General features: G+C 44.8%; 3 protein-coding genes across 7 annotated transcripts in view; 2 read left to right on the forward strand and 1 right to left on the reverse strand.

The window, feature by feature from the left end:
• LOC120454578 (guanylate cyclase soluble subunit beta-1) overlaps positions 1 to 8,223 on the forward strand; it is a 44,354-nt gene extending 36,131 nt beyond the window's left edge. The window contains exons 17-19 of one of the 2 annotated variants that reach the window (XM_039639983.1): positions 806 to 1,437; positions 7,075 to 7,122; positions 7,214 to 8,223. In XM_039639983.1, coding sequence (XP_039495917.1) covers positions 806 to 1,130 — 325 coding nt within the window. In that variant the 3' untranslated portion in view covers positions 1,131 to 1,437; positions 7,075 to 7,122; positions 7,214 to 8,223. Of the gene's footprint in view, positions 1 to 805; positions 1,438 to 7,074 lie in introns of both variants that reach the window. The other variant, XM_039639982.1, reaches the window with a different exon arrangement.
• Positions 8,224 to 8,382: 159 nt separating this feature from the next.
• On the reverse strand, positions 8,383 to 26,208 carry LOC120454577 (protein mesh). 4 transcript variants are annotated; one of them, XM_039639980.1, is made up of 16 exons: positions 26,148 to 26,208; positions 25,487 to 25,941; positions 22,022 to 22,257; positions 21,759 to 21,946; positions 15,896 to 16,073; positions 15,698 to 15,835; positions 14,962 to 15,130; positions 14,270 to 14,864; positions 13,038 to 13,160; positions 12,701 to 12,859; positions 11,845 to 12,589; positions 11,367 to 11,785; positions 11,099 to 11,286; positions 10,666 to 10,905; positions 10,546 to 10,596; positions 9,654 to 10,476 (listed from the first exon to the last, which is right to left on the reverse strand). In XM_039639980.1, exons 2-16 carry the CDS (start codon positions 25,884 to 25,886, stop codon positions 10,007 to 10,009), a joined length of 4,299 nt encoding a protein of 1,432 aa, XP_039495914.1. In that variant the 5' UTR covers positions 25,887 to 25,941; positions 26,148 to 26,208; the 3' UTR covers positions 9,654 to 10,006. The 4 variants fall into 4 exon arrangements, with proteins under 4 accessions (XP_039495915.1, XP_039495914.1, XP_039495912.1 ...); XM_039639978.1 differs by having other exon boundaries at positions 10,546 to 10,905; XM_039639979.1 differs by having other exon boundaries at positions 10,546 to 10,905; positions 25,487 to 25,938; positions 26,148 to 26,165.
• LOC120454580 (protein bottleneck) lies at positions 22,271 to 25,476 on the forward strand. The gene has a single exon (XM_039639989.2). It carries the CDS (start codon positions 23,775 to 23,777, stop codon positions 24,720 to 24,722), a length of 948 nt encoding a protein of 315 aa, XP_039495923.1. The 5' UTR covers positions 22,271 to 23,774; the 3' UTR covers positions 24,723 to 25,476.
• Positions 26,209 to 27,332: the final 1,124 nt, after the last annotated feature.

Raw genomic sequence — 27,332 nt, forward strand, 5'->3', positions numbered from 1 at the left:
GAGATCCAGAGATGATGGCTCGGATAATCATGGCTGGCAGGGATTCCTCGGGTCCTACGCCTTAATCGCAAATGCAAATAAGTGTCGAAGGACATTCGGAGCAGTGTAATTAACTCAGCTCCATTAAAACGCAGCATATTTGTGCTGGTTGCCCAGGACAACACGGAAATATGTTCACCTGATCAGGCTCACCTGGGCGCTAATTAAAAGGGCAATGCAATTGTGGCCTTATGCCGGCTACCCGATGCCGCAAAGGTCGCGAATAAATTGAATTAAATGCGTATCCAATCAGCGGAGTATTGGCCGTAAATATATGAGTATGAGTCCGAATAAATGCAACAATGTGTGGTTGCACTGTGGTCGCGCCAAGCGGAAACGGAAATGCACACAAGCCTGGCGAAATTTTTATTCTGTTTCCGTTTTGTGCTGCACTCGAATGTGCGGGCACACGGAGCACAATAACCGAATTTCCATCATTTCTGGCGATGCAATCTAAGAGCTGAATAAGTCTCCCACGGTATAAATTACGATGGCAATTTATTGGTGTGCAGATTGAGAAATATACGACCCCCGAGTTATACATCATTCAGAGTGCCAGAGTGCATTACGGCATCAGAACAACTTCACCACGGCACTCCGTAACTCAAATTTATGTGACGCCTGCAAGAACTACTATTCTACTACTACTTAAGCGCGTTTTATTTACGAAATTTCAGTTTAAATGAAACTAAACGTAAAACAATTCAGTTGACACAATGCTTTCCGCCTTGCAACTTATGGTCTCTGTCCTTTCTTCTTTTTGCAGGCTCCTCTGTCTGGCGATCAACCAGGATGACTCGTTCCACTTGGAGTACCGCGGACCCGTGATCATGAAGGGCAAACCCACGCCCATGGACTGTTGGTTCCTGACGCGTGCCACCAGCAGCATTTTGGGAGGCACTTCCTCCACCGGAGGCGGTGGCGGTGGCGGCGGAGGAAACGGCAGCTTGGACTCGCCGCTGCTGCAGCCAGCCACTCCGACGACCGGCGGGGCCACGCCCATTCCCGCAGTCGCCCAGCGGACAGCAGGACATGCCAGCGTGTCACGTACTTCGTCCGCAGGAGCAGGAGGTGGAGGTGGAGGCACATAGGAGCTGTGCACGGACTCGTCCTGCTGCTGCTGAAACATCCTGTAAAGTTGCCACTGCGTGCGTGACTCCATCTGTCCGAATGTCTGCGGCCAAATCTGCAGGTCCTTGGACCACTTAACCACTTCATTTCTATGCCTTTGTGTTTGTCATCCTGCATCCTGCGTCCTGCACCCTGCATTCTGCGCCCTGTGTCCTTTCGCCCCGTGTCCTGCATCCCAAAACCCAAGTGTGCGTTCTTGGCATTGTGTGATTGTTGCTGCTGGCACATTGCGGCCGGAGCCCAAGGAACGTCGGATCGTTGTGCAAGGTAATTTATGATAATGCTCTCCTATCTGCAACGATTCAAGCCAACCCATCCGGGCCAACCACTTAGCCCAGTCACTTTACAAATGATTTACATTTCTCGTGTCTAGAGTGGGCATACCATCATTCAGGGCTTAAAAATTGTGTTGATTGTATTGAGTATCTTTAAACCACTGAATGGAAATTATAAACCTAACCTAGTTTCCACTTAAACTTACGATATCTATGCAAATGTAGTGATTAATACAAAGTGTTATATTCCGAGCACGTAATTTATTCCACATTCCCCATTATCATGTCATGTACTGCAATCCCTGGAAATTAGCCTCGTTCTCCGGGGCCTTATCGGCACAAATTCTAATGCCAGCCATAAAGAATATTTTGTGTCAGGACAAGTTTCAAACCATTTGGCTCTATCCGCTCGGCAGTAAACTAGATAAGTCCAAAACAACTCAATATAAAAGCCATAATATGCCAAACAGTTAAATATATCTCCCTCTCTCCAACTCGAAAGGATTTTGTCAGCACAGCCAGCGAAAGCGCAAAGCCTTTCATCCTGCCACGCCCCCATGCTCCCACGCCGCCCACACTTTATCCTCCAACCGAAGCTGGCATTTGTTCTGCGTGTGTTTTTGTTTACAAAGTTTTGGCCAATCAAGCTGCAAGCCAAAGAGTTCTATTTCAGCCGAAAATGCCCCAAAAGGAGCATAGAATTTAGCCCATATTTTGAAAACAAATATTTGATGGGAGCAAGCAGGCGAACCAGCAGCTCCAGGCACTCACTCGAGCAAGGATCAAGGATTAGCTATCGAGGACTCCCTGCCCTACCGCAAATGCAAAGTGTGATACACTGCATACAATCACATAACTTATTTAACTGGCAATTCTGGAATCTATTTTTGGGCCGAACTTTGCTTAAAATACCATGCCACAAAGCCTGATGAAATCGCATCCCACGCCCCCAGAAACCCATTCTCATATTAGCTAAGTAGCATGCAGGAACTCCGGTTGGCCCAATTTTTGGGCTGGCATTTTAAGTGCACACACATATATTGGCATTGTAGATATCCGACCATCCTTCGGATATAAGTATATATCTGCTTATGGCCTCGATATGGCGCACATTATCGTTAAATGCCAGCGGCAACAACAAGTTGGCATGCAATTTCATGACTTGGAAGTTGGCAGGCATTTTGATGATGCCATTCAACTGGCTGGATTGTGGGCGTATGTAATTCGGGGTCCCTAACGATGGCTCGTTAGAAATGGATTAACATTGATTAGTTCTCACAGCCTGCACGCTGTTGTGGAAGCCAAACATAAATTTCCCTAATTAAATGCTTCCAAATTTGGTCCAGATTCCAAATTTTTCATAAATCCCAACATTTCGAGCTCCCTTGTGGCTCATTCAAATTCACTGGAGCCAGAAATAAAAATAAAAATAAGAAGTACAAATACCCATAAAAGTTGCCTGATTTGGTGGCCCCAAAGAAATCGAGGCCTCCTCGTTTCCGCTCCTGTCCCTTCTCGCCTCTGCTCATAATTTTCCTCATTTTTCCTATTTAGTCTTATTTATTCTTCACATCCGGCCAGTTTGTAAAGGAAGTTCTTCTTTCTGAGCCTTGCCTCATTTAAGTTGGCCCACTTTAAAGGCCTTTGCTTTGGAGGGATGCATTGGCCCCACAGAATCACTTCAGAATTGTAATTATTTTTAATGAGCGACGCCTTCGATTGCAATGAAAGTTGTCAGACAGTTGGGAGTGCAGTAATATGGCAGCCCGAGTAAAAGTTGAAGCAAACTAAGAGGAAAGTGAATAAATAGTAAAGATAAAAGATTAAGTTCTGCAACAGCTTGGTTGCTTGGTTGCTTGGCTGAGATTCCTACTGCATACATTACATTAAATACGACTGTGTATTTCTGAAGTACACATCCGCTTTAATGAGCCGCCAGCTCGCCTCATCAGCTCCACTTCAGATTCATTTATCATCCGCCAGACAGATATATGTATGTTTGTATGAATGTGAATGTATGGCTGGGTGGGTATACAAACCGAAGCAAATTTATTCGGTCCGCACAAAAGAGCGATTTTTCTTTACGTTTCCGCATCATTGGGAATATGGAAATAACGAAATAACGCGGCTGCCATCAAGCCCGTACAATTTCCGTTTCCTGTGCGCGCTAACATACAAATCCGGATATCGCAAAAATACCAATCAAATAAATATTTACCCGACTAAATACGGCATAAGCTCTTATGCGACAATTGGGCGTGGCCCACAAGGCCGGGGCATCTTATTAAAAATTTAGTTAAATTCGCAGTGACAGGCGTGCAAAGTTTGTCAGCTGCAGGGAGAGAAGCAAGAACGAAGACCCGGTCCCTGTCTCATTTAAAATTCATAAAGATGGAAATTATGATTGCGATGAGCCGACGACAAAATGTCAGAGGCAAAGGCTCCTTTTCTACTCCCAGTCGCTCCCAGGCGACTCTTCTGAATGGAATGGAAGCTAAGGGAAAGAAATGGGTGAAGAAAGAACACTATGTGACATAATAACGCTTATATAGTAATAAGCCTGATGAGACGATAATGAGGCGCTGGCAGATGAGTTACGCATACGCCACGTGGCACCGAAAAAAGAAGGATTGACCTGTAGAACTGTAGACACACTTTCGGCAGTCAAAGGAAGCCAGCTCATTGAATTAACCCATCTCTTTGCCTACCTCACACAAAATTGGGAGGGCGTAAAATTGGGTTGGCAAAAGTTTTTCCAGCTTGCTTAGTTTTTCGGAGAGCCAACATAAAAGTTTTCCTATTTAGATTACTGTCGAATGTCAGTTTGGGCAGGCAAAGGAAAGAGGAAAAAAGGGAAAAGTTTTATTGCCCTAACTCAAGGGGTTTATTAATAAATGATACAAGGATGCAGCACATTCCGGCATTCCGGCAGGTATTCGTTTGGCAACGAGAAGGAGCCCCTTGCCCTCGGGTAATTTAACTGCAGCAAGGACATGGAAACTGAGGAGCCCAGGACCCTCGGCATTGTCGCAGCCAAATCAACACGGGCAGGAGTAAACAGTCGAGGCGTGGCTTAATCGAAAACTCGGCACTAATTTCAATTAAAGTTGGAATGATTGCACACAGGCAGGCATTCAACTGCAGACAGTGGCCACATTAACTGTCTTTCCCCACAGCAAATAGGTCCTGGGCAAATAGGACGACTAAGACGGCATCATTTGCATACCGCTGCAAGTTGCTGCCACGCCTCTAAATGTTGCCGACAACAAATCAATTTGAGTTGGTTTACCAATCCAAATAGAGCCAGATCGTTGTTTATTCAGTTGCATTGGCATTGCAGTGGAATGGAGTGCGTAAGGAGCAGTGGGAAGTCCCAGTTGTTATGACAGCCGGGGACTTAAAGTTGGATGCATTTGCACCAAGTTGCATCTGCTGAGAGGCTTTCGAGTGTCAAAGAGGAAAACCAATCAAATCCAATAATAAATGGGAAAACTTTAGTCCAACTTCCTAAGATTCCGATTTTATTAGGGTTGCTAGCACTTTTTAGTACAACTTTGTTTCTGCAATTGTCAGTTATTTGGGTTTTAAAGCGCATACAAATGCAAATAAAATTTGGTTTTCTTTGCACCTAAAAATATTTGAAAGAATATTTATTCTCCGAGAGCAAATGTTTATTTCCGAATATCCGTTATCGACGCAGCGCATCGTTTGTGTGTGAATGCAAAGTTTATGCTTTTTATATCCATATCGAATCGAATGCAATTTGCCACAAAAAGGGAAACAAAGCAATCTTGGTAACGCCCGCAACATCAATATCGGTGGCTTTCCATGGACCGATTTTCCGATGCCATTTTTTCGCCCATCGCATTTCTTCTGCCGTTTTGCTCGCTTTCGATTTTCATTCCGCTCGACAAAAGGCGTAAACTTTTCAGACAGCAAGGGGTGCAAGGTTGACGGCATTTTCCCATTTTCCCCCACTCGAACATTCCCTTTTGGCTCGGAGTGTCCACCTTCGTGCATTTGATTTGTGGGGCCATAAAGTTCGAGGCAAACACACCAACACACAAGCACTCGGATGCAATATTTACAATTTTAATTCAATTTGTTCAAAATTCCCATGTGAATGGGGGCTATGTGTGTGTAGCTGTGTGTGTGTGTGTTTTGGTGTGTGGATCAGGGTTAAGGGGGCGTGGCAGGATGACCCCCAAAGAAGCACTGGCTGCTATTTTTGCACATTAAACTAATCGATATTTTATGTGTGGAGAGGGCAGAGAGACCGGCATTAGATGCAAGTACATTTTAGCCATTTTGTCGTCGTAGTCGATTCAATGACAGCTCGGCCGAAGGACAGCCAAGGACTCGAGGATGTTGTTGTTTAATTGTCTGTAAAATTGTTAAATTGCTTAGCGTGTCAGCAGGATCTGAAAGGAGGAAGGCAAGGGGTTTTCAGGATGCTGTCAGTGGCTCGGGGTTAACATGCATGTGCAATTACTATCAACTGCCCTGCCATCCATTCGACACCGTCGACTTATTTATTCATTTCCCACTTGCATGCCAGAGGTAAAGTACAGAGAAAAGCTGGTCAATGGAAGCTTATTTATTTTTAGAATCAGCCTGCAGCACAAAGGTTTTAAATTAAAAACCGTTTGCAAAGGGAACATTACAAAATCACTGTAGGCACAACTCGCGACAGATGCAAAACCCTAAATAGTTGAAAACTCAGCCAAACAACTACTTGGCTTTAAAGAGAGTAAGCCATTAGCCATTCAAAATACAAGTACCTATTTATCCATTTACCCATTTAAACTGAGTTTTTGCGATTTGCCCAAATTGAAATGGCACACTTGCCAAGCCGCAAATGCATATGTATACCTGGCTGAAAGCGAAACTTTGGGGAGCCATCAAGCGGACTCCACTAATACCATAAATAATCGTTTTCTGGCAGACCTTTAAACTTTTCCTCTGGCGGTGCGGAGATGGGGAAGGGAATTGCTTACGTGATTGAAATTTTGAAAGTGCCCCGAACAAAGGCTGCAGGCATAGGTTGGCCAGTTTTTGGCAATCAAAAGTTGTTTGCGCCTTTGTAGTTGGACTGTTTTGTGGTCGAAACGCCCCGCATCCAAACGCAGTTGGCATAACAAACACGAGAGTTGGGTGAAAAAACAAGCCAAGTTTCTTGTTCCGTTTCGTTTCCACATGGCCAAAGTCCAACTTTTGACATTGACACTGTTTCCACCTCGTGTGTCCTGCAGGTCCTGCGAGTCCTGCGAGTCCTACGATCCTGGCACCGGCTTCACGGCGTAATTGGGCGTGAAGGGTTAAATTGAATTGCGTGCCCACGGAAGCCAAACGGTTAGACAAACAAACTGAACTCTGATTTCGATAGCCCTTGCCACACAGAAATAAATTCATACGAATATCAGTTCAAATCAAAGTAAACATATGCCAAAGTACAACTATAAATTCGTAAAAATTAGATACAGTTTGAATTTCATTTCTATTTTCTTAGTGTAGAAATTGAACGACCTTTGCGGTGGCAGTTCGTGACCAACATAAGAGTATTTATATTTCCCATTTTGCGTTCGTAATTCTCGAAATAAAATCACTCGAAATTGTTTTCTCGTTTCAGCCTGTGGATTATCCTGTAAAAATGTTTAAAATCATCTGTGCGTGTTGCGTGAGTCCTTGTAGATGTGTATTATTGTGTAAAGAACGTGTAATTTGTTAATATGTATTTATTATGATTCTACTTTGTGATGGTTTCTTAGGCTGAACTTTTTCGTGTAACTATACTATAACCTAAAGGCAAAATTACTCGAACTGTAAAAATCGACGAGCGAAACAATGTAAGGCAAATATTCTAACCGAACCACTCGACTTTGGGACAACTTAATTAAGATGTAAACGTAAATTAGCTTAACCACAAGGCACCAAAGGAAAACAGACAAAAAGACAAAAAGACAAAAAGACGAAAAGACAAAGATATATGAATATACACACTATACATAGATGTAATTGGGTTCGTCAACTTCTATACAGGGCTACCGACCAGTAAAAACAACCAAATTGTTAGCATCTCAACTGCACCAAGTTAAGAAAGAAAGTAACTCTATACAAATGTACAACCAGAACACAACCAAGTATTTACATGGACAGATGTTCTATAGCGCAGCATCTAGAAAGGAGGAGAGTAGGTTAAGAGCTCTCCAACCCGAAGTTCGTTTAAGTTTCCATTGATCTATGGCCATTGTTACGAAGGACAAATCTCTACTTTACTATAACTGAGAAATAGCTTTATAGTTCTTAAGCCATCACGCCGGAGGTCTCTCTCTTCTTCTGCAATCATGGACTATTATAACACCTACCTATATATAGAGACGAGTATATATAGATATATTCATAGCAATATCAATGTGCACAGATGCAAGTACTAAATTTATATAGCCAACCGTTTAGCTGAATGTTCTTCTAAGACGAAGCTTAGCTTAAGCCCTGGTCCAAAGGGACTCGATGCGTTTTTTTGTTGATCCAATTGGTTGTTGAGTGTTAGTCTAAGTTACTTACTTGTACTGTAAAAAGGCTAAGAAGTGTTAAGTGCTAAACTAACTAACTAAATACACCCCATCCCCTGTCTGTCCATCCCTATCTGATTTCATCTGTACACAACGTGGAGTAAATGTTAAATATGTTTAAATAAAATCAATATGTATCTGTACCCAAGAGTAAATCGCAAGATAAACATACGCAGAAACCAATAAAATATTTCATTGAACCCTGAAATGATGTGTTTTTACTTCACTGTGGTAAACCATTTAAACTTGCCCAAGGAGTTGTATAAAACAATAACTTTTAAATCAATATTAAAAATAAAATTAGTATTGTTTATTGGTTATTTATTCTTTTATTAGTTCGTTAATAAATAAGTTCAGTTTAAAATGCAATTTGGCAATTTCATTCGAGGTTTATGAGCCCAGCTTTCCGGCTTTCGAATTCAAGCCACGCTCGCATGTCCTCGGCAGCTCATCAATGTGCTGATCAAATTACATGTTGTTTCGACTGCTGCCACTTGGATTTTGGCAACAAAGCCTGGGCTGCCTCGTCCTCCTCCCTGGCGATTCGTTCGCGAATCCAATAACTCGCACCGCAGACAAGGAGTAACAGGCAGGGAATCAGGATGAGCAGCACCATGCCCAGCGAAATGCTCGCCACCCTCGCCGACTTCTCCTCATGTCCTGCGAAAGTACGCAATGGAAAATACACAAAGGATTCTACCGGACAGAAGCAATGGTCAATACCAATAGTGATGAAGGCATGCGAGAAATTTATAATACCCTTTACAGGAAAATCATTTGTAAATCCATTATTGTTCGGAAATGCGAGACATACGAGTATAGTTCTTTAGGTATCTCTTTTGTAAAGTTTGGTCAGTTGGCAGATGCATATCTATTCCACCTTGCCGTTTGCGAACTGATACCTTTCCATCACTGTACATAAATAATACAGCCTACCAAACTATCCATCTAGCTCTTTCCTGCCATCAATCCACCCACTCAAGGCTGGAGCCTAGTTTTCGCCTAGTTTTGAGCCCCTTCGTCCTGCGACTGTGTACCACCTATTTCCCAGATAGACCAGGCTATGCTCTCGCATTGATGAAGAGGACGAACGACGAAGGATGAAGGACGAAGGACGAAGGATTCGCCGGTGGCAAACAGACATAAGTAACGGCAACTTGTTCATCAATTTGCTCAAGATTGATTGACATTGGCGTAATGCACACAATACATTCTGTCCCAATGGCAGTGGGCGTAGGTGGAGTACCAGGGCGTGGCAGTGGTACCAAAAAAAAAAAACGAGATGAAGCACAGACAACACTGTGACAGTTGAAGATTAATGTCCTTGGCTTCGGATTCCTATTGCTACGTTGTAAGTTTCATGTAATTTCGGTTTGCACTACTGCTGTAAATACGATGTTCTGATCCTTGAAATTTTGGATATAGTTTGCTTATTCTACTTGTTATACCTTAACTAGCTGCCTAGTACTTCTACCAAATTTTCCGTAGTGCAACTAACAACCCGTCTGTCTTGCAAATTATTACAGAAAATTGACAGGCAGTCAAACAGCAAACAAAGCGAAGTGTCAACTTTCATGTAACAATTGGCATTATCGAATTGCGCTGCAAGGAGAACTAAAACCATTATTATTCAACATTTACAAGTAACGACTATAAACAAGTGTTTTTGGTTTTATTCAATATAAAATGATGATTGTTTACCTGGGCCAAAGTAAAACGAAATGAATTGCCGTTCTGATTATGCTTAATGTACAAGGATTCGGTTCACGGATAAGGACTATTAATAAATGCTTATTGGGTGTGCGTTATTGGATGTGGTCATGGCCTTTGGTGGAATACAGCGGTGTAACAATAAGTAAAGTTAAAGAAAGCATTATGAAGAGGTGGGCGGTTCCAAGTTGGCGGCAATGGAAGGTACTTAAGATTAGTTATTAGTGGGTGGCTCTTATTTGAACTTTGCAGCTAGAGGATCAGGATGAGTGCATATCCTCAGACCTCCGTGGACTTCTGCACCGAGGGAGTGGGCGAGGTGGCCACTGGAGGCGAAGGCAGACCAGTATCCTGCGTGAGGGGCGTGGGCGCAGTGCGGAGCGGCACGGCGTTCACGCTCGACGGGGGTCTACTGTAGTACTGGGTGTTGCTGGGCAGCACCGGCACTCCTCCGAAGCGATTCTGCGTCGCCGCCTGTGGAGTGTAGTTTATGGAACTGGCGCCACTGGTGCGACTGTCCAGGCCACTGAAGGTGGGGCTGTACTGCTGGCGATGCAGCTGATCCGCCTCCTCCGGCGACAGGGGCTGGTGGTATCCGGCTGGATGAGTGGTGCCCGTGTGGACATCCGCCTCATCGAAGTCATCGTCCTCGTCCGGATGATCCTCGTCCACCGGCGAGCCATGCTGATCCAACTCCGTGCCGGAGGCGGAGTGCAGGGAGCGGCGACCCAGCTGCTTCGGCTTCTCACCTGTGGTTACGTTCGGATTAATGTAGGAAATGTCCCTGGCTAACTTTGAGCTGTTTCTATTTTGACTACCTTCGGATGAGGTCACATCCTCGTCGTTCTCATCCAGATCCCATTTCTTAGCTGGAAAATCAATTTGCGGTTTGCCCGGTAATGGTTCGTTCGTGCGATATACTTTGTCGTAGGACCTACTTTTCTTCAATGTGCTGGCATCCGTATCGCTGTCGTCGTCGTAGTTCAGCGTCCTTAAATTACGAGCAGAACTGGCCCTCGAACGGGGCAGCATGGGCATCTGCCACTGTGGATCCTCCTTGAGCTGCTTCTGGCGATAGCGATACACTCCGCACACGATGCACAGCATCAGTGGGCAGATCACCAGGAAGATAATGCCAATTGCAATGAAAGCGACGCGACGCGTGTAGTACACCTCACCTGCACGGGTTTCAAAGTTGGTAAGGATTGGTATCTACTACATACTGGCTGACTGGATTAGTTGTGAACTCCCAGTTATATTAATTAAATATATGTCTCTTTCTTAACCGCATTAATAAGAATCCAATTCAGTCAGTCAGTATAATTGTAGGGTCTCTAAACTACGATTTAATATTTAGCTTCTGGTACTTACGTAGGCATTCGGTGTATCCATATTCCGGAATGTTCCACAGACCGTTCGACAAACACTCGCGACGTTGATCGCCCACCAGAATAAAGCCCTCGTTGCACTCAAAGGACACCTTGGCACCAGGCATAAAGTTAAAGCTCAGCTTGCGACCAAAACGAGGAGTCTGCAAAACTCCACAGGACACCACGCGTCTGTAAAAAATAACAAGGTAAGCAGAATTAAAATCGGACTCTAGAAGATAAAACCAAGAATTTTTTAGTCGAAAACTTACACTGCATTTTCCGCCTGCATATTGACTATGGTGTCGTAGTAGTTCTTGGTAAAGTGAGCCAAGTCTCTGTTCAAAGTCATCGCATAATCGTACTGGCACTGCATGCACTCTCCACAGAGTTCCTCGGCCCTTTCAAGATCGTAGGTGCGATTCGTTGGCAGGAAGTCCGCAGGATCCAGGACATAATTCGGCTGGAAGGTGGCGTTCGCATAGTAACTGGACATTCTACCGAATTCTCGGGTGAATAGAGCGGCTCCCACTCCGGGAACCTCGCGATCCGTAAGCATCCACTTGATGCCAAAGTTGGTATGAATGCTGCGCAGATCATTCAGATTGAGTTGGGCCACTTGTCCGTTGGGCAGCATGAAGTCGTCCAGTTTATTAAAGCTCCAGTTGCCAAACAGTCCGGCGGTTTTGTTCTACAGATAAATAATGATTAATGATTAAATGAAAAACATGAAAATTCCTAGGTACTTACTATAAACTTCCAGGGCAGGAAGACGCGACCGGTCATGTAACCCTCGTTCTCCACCACCTCCACTCCAATGCCAGCATCGAACTGCACCACCACCTGCGACTGATTGAGCAGGTAAGTCGGGGTATAAACCGTAACACCGTCGAAGTGCTGGAACTTCAGACTCTCCCGATCGAAGTAAACTCTTCGTCCGTCGGCCAGGACATCCAGGCGATAGCGCCATCTGGCGTGCAGTGGACGCAGACGGACCTCAATCGTCGTGGTCGTATTACCCCGCATGGCAACCGCTGTCAACTGGGTGGCCTTCACCTCGCCATAATAGTTAACTGGCAGCTGCTCAAATCGTCCTTGGACCTCAAACTTATTACTCTCATCCACGCTGCGGGCCAGCACGAACTCTCCCAAACCGTTGAAGGTGTAGGCCGTGCCATCAAAGGTCACAAAGTGGGGATCGCCGAACACGCCGGCAATTCCAGGCGCCTGATAGGCCACACAATCCTGCGAGGGACGTCGCTCGAAGCGGTAGGTTTCGCAGCCCACCGCCTGCTCCTCCTGCCAGGAGCAGCAGGAGTAGAAGGGGCGCATGTCGTGGAACCACATGGACAGCGAAGGCACCTTGCTGGCCTCGTTCCAGGGCATCTTGCCCAGGTTGTGCACGCGACGGGGACGGGAGCCCCACATTTGGTCGTAGGTCAGCATCAGGAAGCCATAGCGATCGTAGCAACACTGCTGCTCAGCTCCTTGGGCACTGGAGAGGAATGGGTTACACAGGATTAATCTTATATATAGAAGTTTATATAGAAGTTATTAAGTGACTCCTGGAAGTGGGTATATTGATAGAAGATTTAGAGCAACTTACACTGGCGTGCCACTGACCACGCAGTGGATGGCCCCGCGATTTCGCAGACAGCTGGGGTTCGAGTCCTTGTCGCACTCGCGGTCAGGGCGGAAGCGTCCTTTGTCCAGGACAGCCTGGTCCAGGGCGCAGGGGCACAGCGGCAGGTCGGCGGCAAAGTTCCTGCGAAACGAGGTATATGTATTTTCAATGGGCCAGTTATCGCAATCCTCAGCTAATTAGCTGCGGAAGGTGGCCCATGACCGAAGAGCGTCCATTTAGCCAATCCCCATCGGCGCTCTGGTCGCTTTTAATTAGCGGGCCAAATGCAAATGCATATTTGTTGAGTGTTGAGCCTTACCTGAGGAATCGGTCGGCGCGAATCCAATTATCGCAGAGAGCTCGCGCCCATCGCTTTCCATGCTGTCGCTCCCACTGGGGCGCCATATACCAGGCCAGTGGAATCGGACGCGACCAGAGGATCCTGCAAATGGGAAAGTGCAGTGTTGAAATGTATAGCCAAGATTATTTGGAGCCAGGCAGTGCCTAGAAGGATGACACTCATCAAACTTTCGACAGTTGAACAATGCCACGCGATTTAAGTTGCTCCTTTTGAGGAGCAACACGATTCTGCCATTAGCCGTTGCCTAGTTATCCTTGAATGGCAATTCGCACCTCGCGCTGCTGCCATGGAAATATTTTTCATTAAGTTTCGCAATTACCCGGCCATCAAATGGAAATTAAATGTTGAAACAATGCTAACAATTTATTTGGGCCCCCATCCGCCACTTTGGGCCGGCTAACGACACCCAAAGGTGCCGTAAACCAAAAAAGAATGAAATTGTCTTATATTATGTCTTTGGGGGAAAAAGGCACGGCGATAAAAAAGGGAAAGACACTTATATATTTAGATTTTCGCCCAGTGTAGACCAGAGTTTCTATGTAAGCACTCGGAAATTCGTAATGTTCAAACGGGCCATCATTTTTGGCCCACAAATTTTATGGTTCGGAAGATGATTCAGGTTTAAGTGCAAAATAATTGCTGGACGTGAGGCAAAGGAAAAAAGGCTTAGATGCAGGAGACTGGCGAACAAACATGGCAGCGATTACCATTGGCCGAGGCCATTAAAAACACATTTCCATTATTGATTAGCTTCGAGAATGTCTCGCAATTACGGGCTGTCATAATAAGCAATCTACAGCCAAGCAAGCCATAGCAAATTGATTGCAGCCGAAGGGAATGGGATAAATGCGATGGGTGGGATGGATTGGATATCTGGTTTCTGGTGGCTCTGGAGGAGCCGAAGTACACATAGCCCGTTCGCATTGTCATTGAAATTGCCCGACAAATTGAATAAAAACATGAATAGACCATGAGAGCGCCAGGCACTCGGCACTGAGATGACACATTGAGACAGCCGAGAATCAATTAAAGCTTAATAACAAAAGGAATGCGGCGAGGAGTTCAAGGGTTTCTAACCACTCAACTGACTGAATAAATTTATATAATTAAAGCTTAACCTAGTTTGGTAGAGTGCACCTTGTATTGAAGCGGTTTCCATGAGTGGGTTTGCAATACTTGCAGCTACTTACGGACTGATGGCCAATCCGGAGTACTGGTCGGGCTGGGTGAGATTGATCTGGAGGAATCCGAACTGCATGTCCCGGTTGATGTTGTTGCGGTTGATGTAGTTCGAGGGCGTGATCACGTAGCTGCCGGAATTCGAGTAGGAGGCCTCGATCACATCGATGTACTCCAGTTGCGGCTCGATCTTCGTCTCGCGGTAGCCCCACAGCGAGATCATCACGTTGGCATTGGCATTCGAGGTCAAATTGTACTGGTTCCAGGTGATGCGGATCTCGGCGGGGTTCTTCTTGTGCACATCGTCGGTGGTGAAGAATATCTTCTCGGTTGCGGCAGCCGGCGTCTCCACAAAGTACTTTCCGCGCCACTTGAACCTCTGGGTGCCCACGGAGATCTGGAATCGAATGTAGCCCTCGGCCTCCAGGTAGGGCTGCACACAGATCACTCGGTTGCGATCCACATAGGTTCCCAGCACGGACTTCGTGTCGAAGTGGCAGGTCACCCTGATGGCCGGATCGAAGCAGGGGCCAGTAATGTTGACGACTTGGCCACCCAGCATGTTGCCAGATTCGGGGGCAAAGGTCAGTGGTAGCAGAGCCGCATCTAAATGAGTAAAGGATGCATATAAGGCACATGGAAATGACATATGGCAGTTCCCAAAACCCATTGAAGGGAGCCAAAGGGAGTCAATCAAACGTACCGATATCCTTGTTGCAGGAGCCAATTAGAATCTGCTCGTCCACGCGGAAAATGTGGCGACCCGGGAATCCGTTGGCCCAACCTCTGTTGGCCAGGTCGCGAATCACCATGTTCTGGCTGTAGGGCAGGTACTCGTAGGCCTGCGTTCCATTACCGGCATTGAAACCGACCTGCAAAAGGAGGAGCAAAGTTCGCATGTCAAGGGTGTGGGATTTTTTTGGGGGCCGAAGTGCAATTAAATACATGCATTTGGATTGCTCGCACATTTAATTAACTGTTCACAAAGTTCGCAATTATGTTTCGGGCTTAGGAAAAGTTTAAACCGTGCGTTTAATTACTGCAAGTGGCTGCAGGCTGAAGAGCACTCGAGTTTCACAAAATGATTCGAGCTAATGATAAATGTGAATTAAATAAGTATTCTTGAACATTTTCGGCAAGGAAATTAAGAGTGGTGAAATACGAGGTATTTTGTATTATTTCAAACTGTATGCATAATAAGAAAGACTTGCTGTGAACTCTTAACCGAAAAAACTTTACTTGCACTTTACTTTCTCATTCTAGATTGGCGAACAAATCATCAAAGCAAACAAGACAGGGCTAGATCCTGGAAAACTAAAGGGAAAACAAACTCCCCACACGCAATCAGTGGGCAAGTTTTCCCTGGGAGTCAACTGTTTAATTGAGTGCCAACCGACAAAAAGGGAAAGGACTAAAAAAGGGATAGTTTGACCACTTACATATGCAGGAACTCCACCCTCGCCCTTCGTGGTATCTCCTCCAGCCTCAGTGTGCGAAAGCCAGTTGAGCACGGCATAGTTGTAGATAATATAGGTGTAGACCTCGTCGGTGGCCAGGACCATTTGGAAGGTGTTTGTCTGTGGAAACACATTTACCATATGTAACCATTATAATTGGAAAGTTAAAAAATCACATACCGTGTAGAGGGAGTTATCAATGCCGCCGGCGAAGGAGACGTTCTTCCAGGTGGCGATCACCACGTGCTTGGGGATGAAGGTATCGGCGCCCACGACTCCCTGACGGATGTCCCACATGGTGCGTTCCCGCACCTCCACGCCGAATCGGTCCGTGCGTCCCATCAGATCACGTTCCACTCTGCAAATAGAATGAGTTTTGAGTTACTGAGACTACTGCGGCTCATGTGGCTGATGTGGATATGGGAAAACAAAGCGGATGCAAGGCAAATTTTGGCTCGGCGTCTGGCTGATGATAAATGGATTCGATGTTCGGCATATAAATCAGGACGCAGGCGGAGAGATTTCTGATTTCGGCGCTTCCTCATTACTTTCCCTGCCGCGCATATTTTCATAAACATTTTATTTATTTTATTTTACGCTCTCGTGAGCCCTTTCAAGTCTGCGCTTTTACCTGTAGCGGGGGAGGGGGGGGGGGGTGTGTGCTGTTCGTATCGACGGCCGACACATTGGCGACGCCAACGCGGCTACGTGGCGTATGATTTATATGCTTTAATTATTCATTACGCATACGCCGCGTAGCACACTCATACTCACACCCGGTTGCCACTTCAAACCGTTGGTGCTACGTTGCTGGTTTGCTGCGCCATAAATTGCTTTAAGCCAGTTTGGCTAAATTACAGTCGGGATTCATGCAAAATGCTTAGACAAAAGCCATTCCAATCCATTTCAAATACCACACAAATAATTCTTAAGCCGATTTACCGGGGTTTTTCATTACACGCAGCCCCTTTGGGCCAGTCCACTGGTACTGCTATATCTAAAGCGAGTTTCCACTGCCGGACAATTGCATTGGAATCGAGGTGAACAATCGAGGATGGACAAAGCTCTTGGTTGGCGTAAGAGGCTTAGCAAATGAAGCGTTTGGTTCGGTAGGAACATGTCCAGATGCTGGCCGCAAAAGTAACTACAAAACTCAGTGGGGTTCAATTTTGCTCATATTGATTAGTATATGCTCAAAATGGAGATAAATAATAGAAATTATTCAAATTGCATTTCAAATGACAGTTAAAAATAGAATGTTGCCCTTTTTAATGGCATCGAAACTAGGATGGATTATGGGCTTAGATATACATTTGCTATTGAAGCAGTGAAGTGCGAGTTATAAAATATACATATTGTAATCCCAAAAATAAAAGAGCTACTGTAGAGCCACTAATTAAATGCAAAGCACTCAATTAAGACCAATTACCAATCGAAGCCTTGCAAACCACAAAAACACTATAATTGAACTGAAGCCATATGCAACTTTCAGCCAGTCATCCCTTTATGCCACTTACTAAAATCTAATAAAGTCCTGGGCTGCACAGCATGCACAAATGTAAACTAATTCCCAACCGCTTTGACAAGGACATTCATTTGGTGCACTATACTCACATTCACATATGTGAGTGCTGTAACAATTGAAATCGAAAAACTCGTTATGCTCCGGCATTTCTGTGTGTGGCAAACAAAGATGAATGTTGGCCATTTTCTATTTGCATTTTCCCGGTAACATTTTATTGATTTTGCCCCCGTGTTTGTTTGTGATAAATGAAACAGACACACACACACACACACACTCTGGCATTGCATTCAAAAATGAGTGGTAGAGTGGTGTTGCTCCTATGTTCGGCTTATTTATTAACACTTCAACGATGCGTAATAAAAACTCATAATGCAGCCATTATCATAACATTGCGTTCAATTGCCGCCAGTGCGCTTATGCGCTATTCAATTTTTGAGGGCACATAAATTAAAGCTGGCAGCAGATGGCAATGGAAATAAATTACAAAATTACGCTTTCCTTCCTCTCGACGCTCCAGCGTAAAAAATAGAAAACGTTTGTTGGCAGCCAGCAAAAAACCGCATGCCATGGCCAAAAGAAGAAGAAGCCGCTCAGAGATAACCGCACACACACAAAACCCACACTCACAAGCACACTCGCATAGTTTATCATTTGTGTTTGCCCCGAGCAAAAACTTTAAAAGTCTGCAATTGACATTTGGGCCAAAAAAATGCGAATTGTCACTCAGCCTAGAAATGCGCGCGCAGCAGCCAAAAACAGCCGCAGACTCGGAGACTTTTACGTGTAAGTAAGCCAAAAAGCCGCACATTTATACAGGCACTGAGAAAAACATGGCTATAAGAGGAAAATGTTTAGTTAGGGCAAGCATCCTTAATAAAATCTTGAGATCAATACAGACGTAATAACAATAAATTATATTAGTTTAGATTGTAAAATGCAAAGGCATTTCCTAATTCACAAATTTGTATATAGTGTTTGGTTACCCCTAGGATATTGCTCCCCTGTGATGTTAAGATACAATATTTTGATGTACGGATTCTTCACTTAATAAATAAATAAATAAAAAAAAAAAAATATTTCGCGGTGCCGACATAGAGAGAGTCGCAAAAAAGTAATAGAAACTCAGAAGCTCGTACATAAGTCGGTCTCCGTGCCGCCCTCCACCCGCTTTTCCACCCAATTTTCCGCCCCCGCCCACTATTTCCCCCGTTTTCCCATCGCAGGCCAGTTCTTGAACTGCGCCATTATGTACTTTATTGCATACATTCGGGCGCTGCCACAGTTTTGTCTGCATTTGTAGGTTAAAATGCCTTTTCGACGCTTTGCATGGAAATATTTGAGCCCCTCTCCCCCTTCCCCCTCATCCTTTTTAGCCCGGCTTATCCACGCTTCAGCCATGTCTCGGTCTTCGCCTTCTGCCTTCTGCCGTTTGCGTTTGCGTTTGCCGTGTGGCCCAATTCCATCTTTGGGGTGTAAATGAAAGTGAAACAATGGCCGTACTTAAAGAAAATGGCGAAAATTGCATGTAAGCTGCAGAAACAGCGCGCAGAAAGCGCTCTCACCAGCAAATGCAAACAGAGACTTGCAAATGGCCCGGCCAAGGACTAAGAAAGGCTATGGAGAGGGGGGCGGGGCCAAAGGATTGGGAAAGTTCTTGTTATGATTGGCAAAAGGGAATAATGAAGCGGCATTATTATGGCGCCTGGTTATAAAGAGAAACTTTGGCCAAAAACACTTTCAAGCAACTGGCTGGCTGGCAAGACCAAGAGTGCTATGTCTGCACTCTATAAATTTAATGAAAGTGACTTTTGGCAAGTACTCCACAAAGTACTACTCCTTCAAGGTCTACTAGAAGATGCCTTACCTTTCTTAAAAGCCTTGAAGTTCATAAAGAACGTTCTTCAAAAATATTTATCCTGTTATTTAAATTACACCTATATTTTATGTTATAATTTTGCGAACCTCTAAAATGCCTCAATATACCTTTGACTCTGCTGCCGAATACGTTCTAATTGCGCCAACGCAGGGCGGCAATTAAGAATCCGTTTGAAGCTGCCCTTGCCAAACAACAATTAGGAGCTCACAGGACCTGCGGAATTTCCCACACTTGACCAAAAAACCTCACACAGAGGCAGCAAACACACACATCGAAGTTCACACGCTGACAAAGTTTAAAGCGTTTGACAAAGGAAAAAATACTGAACAAACGACATTAAGTTTTTATTCGCCATCCGACGCAGCTAAACGTTTGTGTGTGTAATTAAACGTGCGCTCATAATGAATTTAATGCTCAAAGTGGATGGCGACCCACGCGGCGTATGCGCAATGCCATGCACTTTCAGCTAATCCAATGCTGAGCGCTAAGTGTGAGTGTGTAATTAAATTGATGCGAAATAATCATGGTCCGACATGTGGGCAGATGTCAATGAGGGAGTGGGTGGCGAAGGTGCGGGGGTGGGTCAGTGGGGGTGGTGCTCTTGTGTGTGGGTGGCCAGCAATTTTACATCACTCGCATTTGCCAGCTCGCTATTCGCTCTGCCTGGCTTCTTTATCTTCAGTGCCATGCAAAGTTATTTAAATTAAATTCCAGTCACAGCTTCAGTGACTCCCCATTCTTTAATACCTCTGCCCGCCCACTCACAAATGCACTTCTAGAAATTGCTGATTGCTTCTAAAGTTTTCTCTTCGAGCTGTAATAGGTAACACCTATAGGTTTAAGTCGCATTAGTTTTTTTCAGTGCGCACATGAAAGTTTGGCTGAGCATTTCCCCTTGATAGCGCTGTTCAGGAGACGAAGACAATTAAATCGCAGGAACTGCGCAAGTGAACGAGTTATGCGGGACAAGTTTGACATATTGTCGGACTGTGTAAAACTATAAAAATGCATTGGACGGTACACGCACTCGTGTCCTGATCCTTGTGCTCCCACTCGCAGGATGTTAATTGCTCAGCTGTGGCAATTTGTCAGCAGAGAGTGTTGACAACAAACCCAGTGAACAGAAAAATGGAAAGTGCCAGAACGAATTCGATGGCAAAACATTTACCCTGCAATGCTATAAGCCATTCATAATGCTGTCAGATTGAACAAACCACTTTTGTAATTTTTCCCCCACTTTTTTTGGTAGACTTCCCATGAATTTTTCAACTTGCATGCATCGCTCAACTGACTTGTCATTCTGTGCCACTTCGAAGTAATTTATGCTCGCCTTTTTCTTATTTGTTTCCTCATTGTGCCTTGAAAGCCATGAAATGCAAGGCGTTGAAACAATGTAGTCGAGCAGCCATAAGTTATGCTCCAAATAGCTCGGGTCTACGAGTTAACCAAAGAGCAATTTAAGATGAAACTTGCTTTAACTAATTAATGCATTTTTGAGTGGCTGCTTCTCTGTGTGCGCGATTACGGAATTTGTAAGGCCAAGCTTTTTAACTGCTGCCATGGCTAAAGCCATATAAATACACCACAAAAATAACTTTCTGCCCCCTCGGGCATTAATTTGCATAATTAGCCGGATGAGCGCAAAAAAATGAAATTCATGTTTGTGTAAATTTCAACAATGTCCTCGGAAAGTTCAGGGGGCAAGTGCAGGACAACAGAATATAATTAGAGCCAGCCTGAACTCACAAATTTCGAAATGCATTGTTGCACTCAGATAAAAACGAATTGGATTTAAATGGAGTGTAATGCTCTTTTCTGCAAAATCCTTGACAATGCACCAGGACGATGGACACTTCGCAATGAATTCACGCTCAAGTGCATGCTGAAATCAGCAGGAAAATAATGGTGCTAGTGCTGGTATTCTGCTGGCACATAGCGCCATGGGAACCCGGAAATATTACGGAGCAGAGCCGAACAGGTAGCCGCCATTAGAATAATGCTGAAATTCTGGGACAATAAATGACAGCGAAACACTAACAATGTCAGTTAACAATGGATGTTGCTGCTCCCTGAAGTCGAAAGGATAATACACTTAGTGCAAATATGTCAAGATGAATTTATATAATATTATTTGAGGACAAAAAGTATTCACTGAACTTTGTGGTCTTTCAACACAACAAATTACTTGACATGCAGCAAGGATAATATCAAGTTCTGGTCTTTCATAATTTAATTCCTGGAATTAATGTAGAACAAGTTGTTTGTCAAATAAATTATACAGTTGGGAAGGACATATGCATAAATGCAGGTTCACAAACATACACAAACACACACACGCACACATGTAGAATGGGGCCACCGGAAGTGGAGAGTGGAACACGCACACTCTCACACTCACGCCATTTTGTGTTAGTTTTCTGTAAATGGCGACTGGCGCACGTAAAAAGAATGTGAACGTATGAGTGCTATTGTTTGGCGCTTACTGTGCTGTGTGTGCTGATTTGGCATATGCAAATGCCACGAGAAACAAGGGCAAATAAATATGGCTGGCAAATAAATACAAACGAACCGGAAATGCGAGCGGGGAGCGGGTAGCGGGGATAATGCGGAAATATATTGAGATGCGAGATGCATTGTCTTACCGGAAGTAAACACCAGGCGTCCGCTGGTCAATATCCGATGGATAAATACGCCCCACGCGGCACTTGCTGAAGAAGATGCCCATGAAGGAGGGATCGCGTTTGATGGGCCAGTCCTTGATCGGGAAGACCAGGGGGTAGGTGAGGTACTCCGGCGGGTCCGAGAATTCCAAGTAGCCGTTGAGGGAGAGCTGTAAGGGAAGCAAATTGTTGGATTACCCATTACTGATTCACTAATTCTGTGCACAATCGAGGAGAAACTCTACCCTGGTGTAGTTGAATCGGAAACCGTAGAAGGGCAGCTGGAAGTTCAGATTCTTGTGCAGCTGCGTCATGGAGGCGTGGATGTCGAACTGGTAGTCGCCACGTCCGCCGTACATGTCCTTGTCGAAGTACCAGTACATGAAGTTGCTCCTCAGCTCCGCCAGACGGGCGGCGGTTATGGTGTATCCTCCGGCTGCCGTGGAGTATGTGGTCGGTGGGGCGACATTGTTGTTGGGATCTGGAAAAGCGGAGACGAACGGAGAAGACAAATAGCTTGGTGGGGAGAACTCCGGCCTATCATTATAATTTCACACCTAATCCGAGGAGATTACTTTTTCAATTCCACAATATTATCCCTCGCACTTGCTGCGTTGCAAGGCATAAAGTGAAAGAAAACTTTTCACTGGCCTCTTTGCATTTTCCGGCTGCAACTTTGCACCCACATCCACCCACATCCTTGCAGCATCCTTGCAGCTCCCGTTCCGGGTGCTTGGCCATTAAAGGTCACAGTTAATATTCATTTCTGTGCTGAAAACTTTGCTGTCTTCCTTCTACTTTTCTTCTCTGGGCTCCTTTCTCCTAATTTCGCCTCACCGCTGGCCTTTTAAAGCAATTTAAGCTGATTAAGTGCAAAGCTGACGTTCCCAATGGACACTGCCAACGGGAGCCCATGAAGGAACCCGGGATCCGCTTAAGGATATTGCTCCTGACGCTGTCCAGAAACTTAAATTGCTGGCGAAGTTTTCGTGGCAAAGTCCAGAGAAAGATTTCTAAATATTCCTGCAATCCCTGGGGAGCTGTGGTTGCACCAAAAGCGGTTGACATTCATTGCATTTTGCAGAAATACTTTAATGATTTTAAGTTTTTACTTGTACTTCCCTAAATCAATTAGCTATCAAAAATTGCTTTAAATATCACTACTCAACATTGCTGCATCATAAACCTCGCATTTCGTGCTACTTCTTTTTCATTAACTCAATTTTAATATTTAAGTTCCTCCTTACAGTTTAAGCATCATTTATAATTCCATTAATTAATGAAGTCCATTAAGATCCCGACACCTCATTTCGCTTCTTTGCACAGGTATTTCCCCATTCTATTCGGTTTAATTGCGTTTTTCTCTTTGAATATATGGAACTGCAGTAGTATGCTTAATGTTGAACACAGTTTTTATTTCATCTCTCATTTCCTTCGACTGTCTGCTTTATGAACTGTGAATTGCGGAGTGTCTGGTGAATCATTAATTGCATTGATTTCGATTGTAATGAGCCAGCTAATGAAACGTCAACAGTGTGAAGTGGCCATAAACCCCAGCGGATTCCTTCTATGAATCCTGAACATCTGTTGCGTTTAAAGTTTTTAAGCTATTTATGAATCGATACCCTCGCTAATCCTTTTTGGTGGACCTTATAAAAGTGCGCGGATTAGCAGGCTGTCTTTTGCCAAAGATTTGTGTAAAATTGGTGCGCGGAAAACACGCAAAACTCGCGTGTTCGGGTTGCAATTACCGGGAAATCGCTCCTTTGACAAATCTTCCTTTTTTACTTTCACAGCTTAGGTAGTAGGTAGTGGCCTTAGGTAGTTTCCCGGAATTAAGTTAAGTTCGGCTGGGTTTCAATAGCATGGCTACCTGAACTTTTGCCACCAGCTGTCGGGGGCGACAACTGGACCAGGTAGTCCTTAGAATTTCAGCTATATAAGCAGTGCGTTCCTTGCCTCAACATCGCATTCGTACTTCAACCGTCAAGCGTCAACATGAGCATCAGCACATTCAACTTCCAGTTCTACAACTACAAGCTGAGTCCGTCGTCACCGGGATTTGGCAGTGCGGCCTCCCGTTCCTCCTCCTCCTTCATCAGCGAACTGGAAATGGACATTGACGAGGACATGTCCGGCCAGCCCACCATCACATCCACGCCCAAGCCGCGTTTCACCAGCCAACTGGCCGTGGAACTGGCCAAAACGGAGCCGGGTAATGGTGTATCCCCACTGCGACCCAAATTGCATACGGCCCAGAAACGCTGGTCCATGGAGTTGAGGGAAAAAGTGCTGGAAATGTCCAAGCGAAATAATGGCCACGAGAAACCACAAACCGCAGGGCAACAGGAACAGCACCAGCCACTGCAACTGGAGCAGCAGCAGCAGCAGCCACAGGAGCAACCACTGCAAGCGGAGGAAGTGCAGCATCAGCAGCAGGAACCCACTGTCACCGACAAAATCAACTTCTTCAACAAACTGACCAACACCTTTGAGTCCGGTTTCAACAAACTGATGCCCCAAGGTAGCGCCACCAACAACCGCTTCATAGCCATGTTGCGCACCGCCCGTCCACAGAACGTGGCCACCACTACCACCACCGCCAACAGCAGCACCGCCAACAGTTTCCTGGGCAGCAACCACAGTCTCAATGGTTCCGTTGCCGGTCAAGTGCCACCACCCAAGCCCAAGAGACTGGCGGCCACCGCCGCCAAGTTTGCCACGCCCCTTGTGCCCGGCATAGGCGTGGGCAAGGGGGGCAGTCAGCGCAAGTGCTCCCTGCGCCGCAAACCATCGATGGACAAGTCGAGGGCCACCATTTCGCGCCAGAGCTCCAGTGCCTCGGTGCGAACCCAGAACCACGCCATCATGGAGGACCTTAGTTTGGTGGTTCCCGTGAGATTGCGCATCGCGGAGTACGAGCAGCGCATCTCGATGAGTGCTTAGCTGCAGAAACTAGATTAATTGTAAGTTCCACAGGATTGCCTTACTTTAGTTTTAAGTTAGCCTAAGCTTCTAAAGACATTTCAAATATAAAATATGTGACGCAACATGATTTTTGTTTATTCTTGGCAAATGGGGCATTACACAGAGTAAAACATTTTTAATCTTTACTCTTTTGCAAACTGAAAGTAATCCAAACACAATTGAACTCGTAAGTTACGAGCATATATTTCTTAATTCCATTTCTGACCAAACCCTTTTTTTCACAAAGTTACATTCGAACAAATGACTGTGACTAATGCGGCAAAAAATTCCAATTCCCAATAGCCAATATATCAGTTCTGGGAGACTGATAAAACAGAGTTACCTGAATTGCTAAATCCACACACTACCACAGGTTGTAAACTGAATCACGCAAGACTCTGTGCCTGTGTGCATATATATGTACATATATATGTATATTCACTACACCACCACGCACCTGTTTTGTTTGCCGAAGCGGAAAACAAGAAAACCGTTAGCTTTTTAATGCCTCAACCCGGGGCATTATCTTATCGGGCAAAACAGAGAGAGAGAGAGAGTGAGAAAGAGAGAGGGAGAGAGCTTACAGCAACTACACCTGAAGGCCCGAACACAGGTTATCGAGCAAATATTGGTAACTAAACCAAACTGAAACCCACTGAGCTGTTCTGATAAGATAGGCAACGCGGCGTATGAGTAATGGGGTGGAACTGAATCAGCGCACAGGGACAAGGAAATCGACTCACCCCAATTGTAGCCGCTGTTGTCCACGTCGTAGCCCAGCTCGCCCAAGTATTCATTTTGCATTACGAGGGCTCCAAACATTTTCTCTGGCTTCAATCCGGCGACGGTGAGGACATCATCCGTTCCCCGACTGCTGACATGCACCACGGGAATGAGAGTGGGCTTCTGCAGGGCCAGGGGTTTGGGTTTAGGTTTTTCCTCTACCGCTTTTTTGGGAGCGGGCGTGGCCTTTGGAACCTCCACAAACTCCGCCTGAGATTTGGGCTTAGTCACCTTGACGGGCTCCGGAACTGCATTGATTATTTGATCCTCGAACTCCTCCGTCGATATATTCTCGTTGGCCAGGACATAGGCCATGAAGCCGCAGGCCAGCGCACAAACCACAAACAGTTTGAAACGCATTTTCACTCGATTTCGATTTGTCACTTAATTGGTATTTCGTTTTTTCGTTTCACTGCTAAAAGAAAAACACAAAGGCTTCAATTAGATAAACGTTTTAGGCATCACTCTCTTTCATGCGAAGTTGTTCACTATTTATGCACAGCTTTTCCTTGGATATCCTCGTTTTCTAACGATTTTCACTTGATGACATCATCAGTTAAGGCAAAAGCTTATCAGTTTTCTTATCACTTGTCACCAATTTTCAATTCTAGATTCAATTACCAGGCAGGAAAACACGTTCGTTGCAGCGAGCCGCTCAGCTAAGACTGAAGTATAGTTAACTCCAACGATCCGATCGGGGCGTTGCCAAAACTCAGTTCACCTGTCGTCGTCTACTCGATTGTGAAACATCGCCTTATCGGCCAGATAAAGCTGGCCATATCTTATCAATGGAACATTACGCACCGATAACGCATTCCTTCTTTGGCTCGCTCGGCTTTTTCGGGAAGCTTCACTCTCTGCTCTGTGCTCCAAATTTACCAACCTATTTGTTTATACCCATTCCTGGGAGGCTTACCTACATTTCTCTCTGTTGACAGTGGCCTCTTGCAGATTTGTGATTCATTTCCATTACAGTTAATACCCCTTATGACGCGGCCATTTTGTGAAAAGCTGAATGGGCTGTAAAACCTACACATGCATGTGGAATTGGTGAGAGCACGCTTCCGGTTTAATTATAGACAATGACCCATTACCGACCATCAAAAAGGCATTTCCGATGAGGCTTAAAAGTTATGAATGGCAGCCGCCGTCAAAAAAGCCTACGGATTGATTTCATTAGGCCATGAAAGTGTCATGGTCGTCATTAATGGAGAAATGAACTACGGAGTGGGAAACTCGGAATAAAATTGATAAAACAGGCATATTGAAGACCCACTTGTGTGACTAATAGTGTATTATAAAGTAATAATGTAGATAAACATTTCTTTAATAAAAATCGAAGGATAAGATATATTTTTATTGTGTATGTGGTTAAGGGAATGACAACCAGATTGTAATTGAAAAGGTACCTCGTAGTTCATAAACGCCTTTATCAGAGTAAAATTATATTAATTATATATTAAATATTTATTTTATATATTAAATAGACAAATTTTTAACTATAGTATAGGCCGTTTAAATATTTTCTTCAGAATATGTGTGACTAACTTCATGGATATGTATCCCTCTTCCAAAAACAATCCATTATTGACCAGCGAACCAGTTGCATTATCAGCTTAAGTGGGCTGATAAGAAACTATTTTGAAATTCCAACACTCCATAACCATGTTTTGTTGTCATTATCATCTCAGATACGCGTATAACAATTTGGTAGTTATGTAGCTTTAACAGCACCCAAACGAGCGCTCTGTTAACTAACAGCGATCATATCACGCCACCATCCTAAAAGTAGGCAATACTTTTTGG

This window comes from Drosophila santomea, chromosome 3R (genome assembly GCF_016746245.2).
Source record: "Drosophila santomea strain STO CAGO 1482 chromosome 3R, Prin_Dsan_1.1, whole genome shotgun sequence".
Lineage (NCBI taxonomy): Eukaryota > Metazoa > Arthropoda > Insecta > Diptera > Drosophilidae > Drosophila > Drosophila santomea.

Coding starts and splice junctions, on each gene's coding strand:
- LOC120454580 (XM_039639989.2), top strand. CDS start 23,775: ATGAGCATCAGCACATTCAACTTCCAGTTCTACAACTACAAGCTGAGT.
- LOC120454577 (XM_039639978.1), bottom strand. CDS start 25,886: ATGCGTTTCAAACTGTTTGTGGTTTGTGCGCTGGCCTGCGGCTTCATG. Junction 22,258..25,486: donor CAACAGCGGCTACAATTGGG/GTGAGTCGATTT, acceptor CCGCTTTTCCAG/ATCCCAACAACAATGTCGCC. Junction 15,836..15,895: donor TTGATAACTCCCTCTACACG/GTATGTGATTTT, acceptor GTGTTTCCACAG/ACAAACACCTTCCAAATGGT.